At 31.1% G+C, this 12,327-nt stretch overlaps 1 protein-coding gene across 6 annotated transcripts in view; it reads right to left on the bottom strand.

Annotated features, from left to right (window-relative positions):
- LOC117181915 (restin homolog) overlaps positions 1-12,327 on the bottom strand; it is a 143,660-nt gene that overhangs the window by 38,395 nt on the left and 92,938 nt on the right. For 5 of the 6 annotated variants that reach the window (XM_033374939.1, XM_033374940.1, XM_033374938.1 and 2 more), the window contains exons 6-7: positions 9,910-10,132; positions 9,562-9,606 (exon numbers count right to left, since the gene is read on the bottom strand). In XM_033374939.1, the coding sequence (XP_033230830.1) occupies positions 9,562-9,606; positions 9,910-10,132 (268 nt within the window). The remainder of the gene's footprint in view (positions 1-9,561; positions 9,607-9,909; positions 10,133-12,327) is intronic. The other variant, XM_033374942.1, reaches the window with a different exon arrangement.

Genomic DNA, 12,327 nt, shown 5'->3' with positions numbered 1-12,327 from the left:
GCGCATCGTTTATTGTAAAAAAATTCATGAATGTTTTCACAAAAATTTTGCCATTAAGACGCCATTTTGAAAATACTAAAACGAAAAATCGATCTTTGAACCCTGGATTCTCAAAGCTTAGACATTTATTCCACCCGTTAGTGAGATTCCAGGTTAATTTCAGACTCGAAAAGCTTTGGAAAATGGTTCACAAAAAAAATAGGCACGAAAAATCACGTTTTTTTTTTGTTTAAACTGCATTTTGGGATAATAAATAAATTTTTTGAGGAATTTCATTGGCACCGTCGGAAAGAGGAGATCTTAAGCAATAGAAATATATGTGTCTCAATTTTTTCTAGTGTCGAATAGTCTTAGTTATTGGCCGTTGAAAAGCAGTGTACCGGTAGTGGCGTTTTGGCCGTTTAAGGGTTAAAAGGGTTCCACATGTCACTCGTGCTTGAACACTTTGTGTCTTTTTTTGGATGCAAAACTGAAAGGCTTAACTTTTTGGTTTAAAATATTTTCAGGAGATAACCAAAAAAAAAGAATCAACAAAAAGCTGGGATTGGCAAGCACCTTTTCAGTGAAAGTTAGTGATTGGTTTATTGTAGATGTATAATTCCAGAATCAGTAATGTGTATAATATACCTCTGATTATTTACTAACCATTTATAAGAAAATAAAAAATAAAGACGTTAGGAAACGAAAATATTACTCGTATTACTTGTTACTTTAGGTTTCAATATTTCGGATAAAAAATGATATACGAATATATCGAAGCTACAATTCGCTACAATTTAAATTAAAAAAATGTTACTTGGCATAAATCTATCCAAATTTTTTTTATGTGCCAGAATTTAGACAAAGTCATTCATACTCTTCTTTGTAACAAATTATAATTAACCATTGTTTCACTAAATTTACAGTTAAAGTCTTTCAACTTTGAGTTTTTATAATTATCATATTGATCCATTTTATTATAAATAAAATTTTTTTTGGTGAATCAGCTGAATAAGTTAGTGTCAAATATTTATATTCCCTAATTGTTACATTTTTTGATTATGGCGTTATTTCAAACTTGCATATAGTGATTTCTCAGCCCTTACTGTTTACTCTTCTCTTTCAAAACAAATGGTAAAATTTATTAGTAAGTAAATTGTGCTTTTTTAATAAATTAATTTCGTTTCTAAATTAAGTGAGGTTTAAATAATCAATTGAAACATTCACAAAAGGAAATTTAGTATTCATCCTTAAAATAAAACTGAAATATAAAATACGGTAGGTTTTTGAACCAGGATAAAAATGAGCACACTTTATAATTTGATAATAACAAATATTTTTTAAAGTTATTTTGAATTTTGAATTCGGATTCAGATAGGATTTTTCGTAAAAAATGAATTTAAAACATTTAATTCGATATTTCGATTAGATTTCAAAATATAATTTCTTTAATACGAGGAATCTATTTGCACCATTAATGAAAAAACTTGTTAATTTTTCGCACCAATAAACCTTTCCAAGAACTACACTAAGGCACCGTTTACGCATACCATATGGCCTCATACATGTTTTCAGATATTTTAGACATCCTTCTAGCTTATACGCACTTAAAAAAACACACCCCTCTTCCCTGAAGAATGACGCTATGTGTGAACGCTCCCTGAAGGATTAGTGACCCCCCCCCCCCACAAATTGGTAATATATTTGTCACACACCTTTTGCTATTATGAAGTAACCTCCCACCAGAGATGGTTAATAGTGCTGTCAAAAATTTTAATATAAAAAATTGATTGTTTCGAAAAATAATCAAAACATCGATTTGAAAATTTCATATTGGTTTTCTCTCAAAAAATCTTGTCGGAATCCACATTAAAATTGTGTTATCCTGGATATCGCTCTCTTGTCGTTATTTTGTATTTTGTTTCTCTAATCGTAATAATGTCGTCGCATATTGCCCTTTTAAAAAATTATTATCAGACAACTTTTTTTTATTGCAGTATTAGGAAATCAAAAACAAAGCCTACTTTTCATTAGCTTTAATAAATAACTTGAATTTTTGCCTAGAAGCACTTTCAAAGTGAGAAAAATCGCGACTGAAAAATAAAAATGTACTTTCATTCTTATTAGCTTAAAATATTTTTTCTCTGGGTTCAAACACTAGCCTTATTAAAGCTTCTACTGTCACTTTTGCAGAATCAGGTAAAATTTACCCAAAATAATTTTTTATCCGACTCCCCTTGAAAACGCACCATTGCATGCGTGTAAAGCAGGCGTAATGTTGCGGATTTCAGCCCAGTCACGTTAGCAGGTGCGCACTTGGCCACCGGGCCGACATAAAACTTTCCGCATGCTACGTGAAACTTTACACCCGATAAATAAAACTTTTCGCCAGCTACACACACATACTGCAACACACAAGTTAGAGTATGGAGCAAATCATCTTTATATTTTTAAAAATTGCATCGTTGGACCCCACAGTCTCCCTTCTGCTAAGTACTCTATTTTTTCTTTTCACTCGTAATCTAAAATTGTCAAGTATACCAAACATCCTCTATCTACTTCCCATGCTTCTTTGCAAAGAGGGTAGGACAAAAAGTATCGTGTGTATCAAAAGGGATACGGCTATTTTGTTTTCTTTACACCCTAGATACACAATTTACTATTAATGTATTTTGGAAGAAAGACGGCCACATATTTCTGTGAAAAAATTAGTTTAGATCAAAATTATTTGTCTTTGAATATCTATACATATTAATATATAATTATATTAAAAATTATTTCTTTTGGTACAACTTTCATATTTTTTGTAAAAATTGCAAACTGTTTGTTTAGAAATAAACAATCTGCCTTAGTTCGAGGATTCAACTATTTTGATGATTATCCGTCTTCTTTTGTTGAAATATTAACTATTATATTTTTCGGCGAGAAATCCCGGAGGGCAAAAAAATTAAGGATGTCCTAGAGACGTTTTCGGGATATCCCCAATACGTATTTTGCAAATTGTCTTTTGGACATCCTTGGGATGCTCTTAAGACGTCTAATGTCAGTAGAAAAGATGTCCCGAGAACGTCCTGTGTCTTTGAGGCGCCTTTAGGACATTAGACGTCTTAGAGACGTTGATTTGACTAACATTGGACGTCCCAGGAACGTGCCAAGGACGTTCTTAGGATATTCATGGTTTTGTCCCACTGGGATCATCTTTTATGATCAAAAATACAACTACTTCGTGGAAAATTGAACTGCTTTGTTAAAATATAGTCTATTTGGTTCAAGATTCATCATGTTATTTCAAGTCATATTTTTGTTTGAAAAATGAACAATTTTATTTTTAAAAAATTTGAGTTTGAAAATTATTATTTTCAACCAAAAATTTAACTATTCAATTTTTGGTTGGAAATAAAAAAATTTTATTCCAAAATTCAACTGCTTGCTTTATAATTCATGTATTTAGTCGACAATTCGTGTTTCTTAGTAGAAAATTATCTTTTTGGTTAAAAATGCATCTTTATAACTAAAAATTTATCTATTTTGTTGAAAATTATTCTTTTTTATATTTGAAAATTAATGGTTTTTTCTACAACAATTATTTGTCATCGGATAATCGTAGTTATGAATTGTTTTCAACTGCTTGATCCATTTTCATAAAAAGTAAATCAGGGAATAACTGAATGTACCATAAAAAAATTTTAATGTATTTTAAAAAGAACCCCGCTTTTTCTCCTTCCTTTATTTTTATAATACACCGACCAAAAAATATAGCATTTTTCTGATTTAAAGTAACTCTAATAGCACGGAACGTTTCTTGAGCGTGTAAAATGTTCGCCGCTTGGGAATGTTCCACTGGGACCTGAGGAGAACCTTCGATTATTGTCATTTTTAATAACAATTATCTCGTAAACCGTAAGAAAAAGGTAAAAATAGATGTAAATTTTTAGTTTTGAGTACCGTATATACTACATTGTAATATGGTATCTATATCATAACTGACATTAATTTTGACCTATCACTTACGGTTTATTGGATATTCATTGATAACTATAACGATAATTTATTCTTTGACCGTTCCAGTGAAATGTTCCTGACACGTTCCCAAGTGGCAGACATTTTACATGCTCAGGGAACGTTCCACTCGTACGTTCCGAAGATTCCCGCGGAACGTTGCAGGAACGTTCTCCGAATGTCCCGTGCTACTAGGGAAATGTGTCGTTATTAACTAAAAATAAAACTAGTTGCATTGCCAAGGTTACTTTGGGCATTTAGCCGCGAGTGTATGCAGACAGCTAAACTCCACCTGGGATTCAGGGAATTAGGCGAAAGAAAGGACGACGTAGGTAGAAGCCCCCTGGAACTCTGAGTTAAAAATGTACTATGAGTTGATGGTGGCCATGTGGTGGCGCCAGCTATGCAGTTGGCCAAAGATCGTTGCAAACGTCAACATTTTTGTACTTCAGATTATAAAAATATGATATCTTAATATATTTTCAAATTTTCAAGTTTAAAACAATAAAGTAAAATTATACATTCTAAAAAAATTTAAATAATTTTAAGAAATTCATTTTCAAATTTGCTTTTCGGCATAACTAAGTTTTCAAAATAATTTGCAACTTGCTACTTTATCCAATTTGACATTGATTTATTCTCGCCTATCAAGGGATTTAAATTTTGAATTACTGATCATAATTATTCTAATCAAATCGACAGAAAAAATGGATAAATGAATGTTCATTTTCTTTTAAAATGATTAAATCATGTTTTTTAAATAATAATTTACTGACAATATAATTTTTTTTTGCAGTTTACGATGACTTTAATGCGTTAGAATAAAGCTTCTTAAAGGTGATATTTTGTAAATTTTTATAATTTGATAGTAACTTTTTTAAATTTTATAATTTTCTACTTTTTTATTTTTTTACCACACGGACAATAAAATGTTAGGAAATTCAAAATTATTCAGATTTTATTTTAAAAGGTTAATTTTAAGTTTTGAAAATTTCAAAATATGTCGAAAAAGAATCTAAAAGATTTTAAAACAATTTTTTCAGATTAAATTTTTTTGATTTATACAAGTATCAGTAATTTTGAAAATAATCGAAAATAATACAAATCTTGAGAAGATTCAGAAATTTTTTAACGAAATGTACACTTTTGAAGACTTCAAACAAAAAATTAGAAGTTTTTTAAAGAATTTTAAAAGCTTTTAAGAGAACAATAAAATTGTCTCAAGATTTCTGGTTACATTTCAAATGATTTCTTTATTTTGAAAAATGTATTTTGAAAGAAAATTACATCAGAATTAGGGAATTACAACAAAACTTCATTCAAATTCAAACTTAATTTGAAACTTTTGAAAAATTTAATTTTTTTTTAAATGTAGATTGTTGAAGAAAAAAGAAGCTGAATTAAAATTACGAAAGGTTTCAAAAGAATGGAAAATTGTCGTCAGATTTCCTGATAAATGTGTAATGATTTTATTTTTTTTTGAAAAACTATCTTTAGCATAATATTCTAAAAGATTTCAAGGTATTCAAAGAATTTTCCAAAAAAAATCTGAATGATTTTAAGGCAAATTTTTATTGTCTTTGAAAAAATATTAAGAAATTCAAAAAAATTTTAAAAGAAGGTTTATTAATTTTAAAAAGGTTTAGAAGTCTTAAGAACATTCAAAAAAATTGTTCACTGGGAAATTACAAAAATTTTGAGGAAAATGTAAATTATACAATTTTGTAAAAAAAAAGATTTTTATGAATGTGGAAAGGTTTTGAGAATATCAAACAATTTTCTCTAGATTGTTATGAAAATTGAGAGATATTTCTTGAAAGATTTTTGGACATTTTTCTGTGCGAAATTGAAAAAAATTGTTGTTTAAAAAAATAAAAAATAAAATTATACATTGTAAACAAATTCAATTAATTTTAATGAATTCAGTTAGAAAGTTGCTTTTCGGCATAACTATTTTCATGGATTTTAGGTTAAGATTTAAGATGAAATGGAAATTTTCATTATACTTGTTTCCAAATTAAACATGAACTAAAGTTATTTCAAGCTAAAAAATAAACGTTGTTCAAAAATGATTTAGAAAATTAAAGAATATTTGAAATAAATATTTTACTATTTTCCTTAAAAGATTATCTGCAAATAACATAGGTTGGTTTTTATTTAAAAAAAATTTTATTTGACTTGGAAGCCTCTAATGTGTCCCCTAAGAGTTTACATTTTTCTTGAACCTTCTTCCTTATTCCTTTACACAACCCCCACACACTTACTTTGTGGTGGGAGGGGGACCTACAGTTTAAGGTGGGTTCCGAACCACCAAGAGTAACAGCTTTAAGAACTTAGAGAAACCTTTTTCTCCACAGGTACCGGTCCCACGACTCTCCGGAGATGAACAACTCCCTTGCTAGGCTAGTGTTCACCGCATGGGCCGCCGAGGCTCTTCCAGAGTGTGAGGCGGGAATCGAACCCACAAAGCCGAAGGAGTGGATCCTAAGTCTACGCTTTAGCCCCCCATAAAATTGTGATTTTTGTGAATAATGGGTTTTCATAAACAAAATTTTTAAAAATAAAAACGTACAAATTTGATTTTCAAAGAATATTTTAAGGAATAAAATAAGCGCTAGAGCATTAGAATTAAATAAGAATTGCAACTTTTACCTACAGAAAAAAGCAAAACATTAAATTCTAAATACTTATGTTCAAATAAAGAAAACTCGAAATATTTGTCTAAAACGTTCACCTCGAGTTCTTTTTCAAAATAAGTTATAATTAACATTAGCATATTTTCCTCCATTTTATAAACCATTTTTAAAAAGTTTCATTTTTCGAACTTGAGATAACACACAATAATAATAATAATTAAGGAAGCACATTGTGTTCATTAAACCACATAATTTGTTTATTAAAATATTTAAAAATCCAAAATGAATTTAAATTATTAAATATATTGTTATATATTATAATAAAAAATATTAAAAAATTTAAACTATTTACTTCAAGGATATTTAAAAATTACAAAAATAATGATATGTTTAATTTAAGGGGGGGGGGGGCGACCCATGTAACACCTCAAAAATAAGGCTATGTTTTAGGATTTTATTGAGGTTGAAGAATATAACGAATCTTTCCAAAACTTTTATGGTTCATTAAGGCCTTTTTTGAACTAAGAAATACATTTTTTCAGCCATAAATATGCATAACAGTTTTAATTATAAGTGCAGATGTTGAACATGTTCAGCCGGGAGATGGTAAATTGCCCGCACTCTAGTTTTTCACAGATTCGTCTGAAACGAAAAAACAAAAAATTTGCTTTAAGTTTACATTCATAGCTTCTGTGTGAAACAAAAAATATTAAAAAAGAGTCATTTTTGACAAAATGGCTTTCGTTAAAAAAAATTGATTTTTACCCACCAATTTGAATGAAATTGTTTAAATAATAATTTTTAAAATTGTTTTCCAGTTCAGAGAGATTCACACAGAAGACAATCATTTCAACTATATGTGTATGCAAGGAGGACTGAATCAGTCAAATACTTTTTGAGTTATCTTGCCGACAATGTTGAAAAATGTGAAACCGAGAAAAGTGTTTAAAGATTTACATGTTGAAAGAAAGGCAGCATCGGCAAGCTAGCACTAGACGCGCGGGGCACCTTTCAGGGGTTGAAGAGATTTTTAAATCTTAAAAATTATTATATTTTACCCAGAAATATCAGAAAATTAATTTCATTTCAAAAACGTTTATTAACACTTTCGCCGTGCAATATTTGAATTGTAGGCAAACTGCATAGCTGGCGCCGCCAAACGGCGACCGTCAATTCTCATGACAAATATTTGCCACACGCCTCCAGAAAAGTGGCAGCGGGCTAGTAGGTAGATTCATCTATTTGCCGGCATTTGGTCTATTACATGAGCATTAGGCTAAATGCTGTATTCGGCTATATGCCTACGAGATATACATAATTTCTTGATATGTTTTATATTTCGTTTCCTAACGTGTAAAGAATACTTTCATTTTTATAAAACTTACTGAAAATAATTAAAATAGTTTGAGATGAGAATGTTACATTAAGTGACACATCGCAAATATTTTTTGCACACCCACCTATGTCAAGAACACAGTTTAAGGGATTTAAGTAGGATGATGGATACATACACGACTTTATTTACATCACATACATAAAAATATAACATTTTTTAAACAAACTACATATACACATAAAGTTATGTTTTTAAAAAAGAAATAAATAGGAATTAGCCTATTTAATACGTAATTAGCATAATGCTCCAATAGATTTTTGGTCATGGAATAAATGCTTGTCAATAATGCCCGATATTAATATGTACAATAATCCTTCCCTACAGTTTTACTGTTATTTTTTGGTTACGTATACTCAACTACATTGTTTAATTCGAGCAGAGCTACTAAGATACAAGTTAATCAGATTCAGCAATATAAGTCTACATTTTCTTTCCCTGAATTGGATATTAAGTTCATATCGTACGCTCCCGTAAATATGTATATACAATGCCCATTGACGTAAAAACATTATTCAAGTTTTACTTTACTATTCTAGAAAAACAGCATTGTTCGGAGTGGAGACTAGATGGATACTCTGGTCATAATCAACCTTATTTCTAAATGTGCTCTTAGTTGTATTTTTTAAATATATTTAATATACATAACATTTCAGTATCTATAAAAAAAATTTGATACGCCGCGATAAATACATCAGTTACTCAAATTAAATTGTCAATTTTTCAAGAATTTCAAAGACAAACAATTTTTAATTGTAACAAAACTAAAAATTTTGATTTTCACAAAAACTTTTGTGATTTCATTCATTTTTTTCTTTTTAATGCTTTTATTAGCAAATTTTGAACCGATTATAAACTTAAACCCCGCATCAGAATAAAAAATATTAATCTTCAATAGTGACAAAATATCCCGTTTAAAAAAGTGTGCCCATTTGTTTAACAAACAAAAGATTTTGACGAAAAAATGTTTGGCAGCCGATCCTAAAACTTTTTTTTCCAGTCACAAACAACACAGCGATAGTTGGATAATTTTCATTGTACCGCTGCTTTAATAAAATATTTAAAATTATTGTAAGGTATGGTTTTCAAAGACAAAATATTTAGATGAAGTACTATAATTGACCAAATTTGATGTAATTAGAATGTAATGTCAAAGTGATTGAAACAACTGACAGTAAAAAAAGTTTTTGCATTAAATTATAGTCGACTCTAAAATAAAGTAATGCATCTTCATACTATGTAAAACTATATGAAAATGTCCAGCGTAATACGCAGTAATTTGCAAGACACATTGTTTTCATATAAGATGATGTATTATTACATTTCGACTATACTTTCAGATTGTTATAGAATCCAATTTTACCTTCGGTGTGGCGATTTTAGTGTTGACTGTAATATAAGGCCAAAAATTTTTTCACAGTGTATATATCGGATTTCACCAGTTATGTATCTCTCGATTGTTTCCTTATTCTAGTCTCTTCTTTAAACCATGAATTATTATGAAGCTACCATGACGATAAGTTTCATTGGAAAGAAAACAATTTATGATCTCACCTGCATTGACCTTCCAGCAGGCGTCGAGGTGAGCACAGATGTCCTCTGGAATGTCAGACGTATACAAAACACGGTATATCATGCAAATTAAAAACACAATCTACTTCTCTTTTGTACTTTGATAGCTTTTGTACTATTTTAAATTAAATATACGTTATAAACTATTACTCAGACGGTACGTATCTCCATTTTACTCCATGTTCGTAGTGTCATCCTTAAAGTTAGAGATTTGACAAAACAACATCAAAAGATCTAATATAGAATACAAGGTCGTGCAAAAATAATAGTAGAAACAGGTTCGAGGCTCGGAGGATTGACTTTTTTTCACTCCGGATCGACAAATCTTACCCTGGATGTAGAGGTAACACTTCTTCCGGCAATACTAGCAGATGTACTGGCTATACTGGAGACGGAGACAAGGGACTCCCGAGAACCCATCTTTCTTAAAGAAGAGTTCAAAGCGGCCCCAGTCGGCCTGTGCACCATGCACATTGATCTCTTGTTTGACGGCGATCGACTTACTTTGTGTACGGGTGCAAAAAGGCCGTGCTTAGGATGGCATTCAAAATACCTAGTAAATAGCGTTACTGTTAGTCACGATTATATCAACTTATCATTAAACTACTTCAAATCATTCTATTTCGGTGCGTCCAATGACAAAACACTAACTATTTGGTGTAACTTTGAAAGATATTATCTCAAACATAGTATTTCAAATTCTCAACTCTGTGGGATTTTAGAGCTTCATAAGTATGACAATTACCATCTGAGACAGAACCTTTTAAAAAGACAAAAGCGAGTTACTGTTTTGTTATTTGAACACGTCACTCTTGAAACCATGACCACAAAAATTGTTCTATTATTTTGTTTACATTCGTACAAAGTGCTGTAAAGATGTTTAATGGTTATATAAACGTCTTAGTAATTAATTGGCGACTGTTGCATTACAACATAATATATGATATGTTTTATGATGGATTCTAATTATAGGTAAACGTTCTTGGACAGTATACTGAATGATTTCGAACATTAGATGTTGAATTATTCCAAAATTATTTTTTTAAATAGTTGCAAACGGCTTAAACAAAATAGGAGGTGTGAGTTTTCGGAAAATGTTAAATATCATTTTTTTTATTTTAATTAAAAAAATCAATTCCCTTTTTTATAAATAAGCTCTTAATTTTTTTTCACGATCATTCATTTTGATAAAAGGAGATATTTCGGGTTCCAATCGTGCACGAAATTACGAATTTTGCCGACATTTCATGAACACTTCAATTCACTTCTTTAAGGCTAACCTGAAACTCAGATATCAGGTTATGGTGTACAAATGAACACGAGAGTAAAGCCAGGCTAAAATATTTTACGCAATCAGAACTAGATGAGCATTATATCGAAAAGGGACATAGAGAAGAAATCGAAATCTTAAACCACTCTGATAAGGACAATGGATATAATACCAATCCAATTCAGCTTTCTGTCCACACGCATTAAATTAAAAAAACTGATCAGCCAATCAGTTTCGACCAGTCCCCACAGTGGGGCACTCTGGCCAATCACTGGCATCGTAAAGAGTATACGTAAGAAAACCATAAACTGATACCTCAGTTTCAGGTTAGCCCTGAAGAAGCGAACTGCAATATCCATAAAACGTCTGTACAATTCGTAGTTTTGTACTCGATTACAACCCGAAATATCTCTTTTTATCAGTATAAAAATTCTTTCAGAATGGTAGCCTGTACCATAATTTGTTGATAAAAGTTTATGATTAAGAATAATATCTCTAGAACAAAATCGAAGGACCTATGATAAAGCCACCAAACGCGTCCTCGCGTTGTGGATAGCGGGTCCCTGTACCAAGGCTTTCTGCTGAATATGATTACAAAAATTAATAGGAAGTCGCGGACCATTGTCCAGAGGTGCTCCAGAAGGAATTAACCCTCAAGCGTAGGTGTGAAAACCGTGCTGAAAGCTGAATGGCGCCTGGGTGAGGTATGTAGAACGGTGACTCTGGGATACCGGGCGACCTCTCAGAGTACGCAGCCTTATCTTTGCATGCGGGGATTTACAAGGATGGATGAACCCTTTAATTAGCTTCTCGTGGACCAACAATGAATCTCGGGGCTTTTAGGTGGTTAAATGGCACGACTGCATGCTCTGTGGTGCGAGAAACACTAAAAGCTATAGCAGAGCTCACAGACCTGAAACGCCGCAACGATGCCGCACGAGGGGAATCGTCCCCCGCCAGGTGCCAGATCGTGGATGAAATTTACCCCCACCATACCTACTGTTTGGGAGCCGCAAAACAGAAAGTGCATGATTACCACTGTGAGTTCGTATGTAAGCCGAAAATGCACGATTCGACCTCGGAGTTCTAATGTACGATGATTGCCGATCTGAAGGCTTCGGAAGACTTCGGTGGTTTTCTATTTATATCTTGCTCCCCATTTGAAAGAAATTGAAGATATTGGCGATTTGGATCTATTGCGTGATTCTTAATTTCATGCATACGTCGATTTTCAGGTTATGTTTTCCAGGTGTACATAATATGGATATATATATATATATATATAATCAAATAATCAAATAGATAACTGAACAAAAAAAATTTTTTTAATTGTTTTCAACATGATAGTAAAATTTTAAATAAAAAAATTACATTGACATCCAAAAAGCTAAATTGTATACTAAAAAAAGGCATTTCTAATAAAATACATGAACTTTGCACAAAAGAAATTTATTTTCCATGAAGACTAATTTTCTGAG

The sequence above is a fragment of the Belonocnema kinseyi genome, chromosome 10 (assembly GCF_010883055.1).
Source record: "Belonocnema kinseyi isolate 2016_QV_RU_SX_M_011 chromosome 10, B_treatae_v1, whole genome shotgun sequence".
In the NCBI taxonomy this organism is placed as follows: domain Eukaryota; kingdom Metazoa; phylum Arthropoda; class Insecta; order Hymenoptera; family Cynipidae; genus Belonocnema; species Belonocnema kinseyi.
The sequence above is the reverse complement of the archived record's forward strand: the minus strand, read 5'-3'. Positions and strand labels throughout refer to the sequence as shown.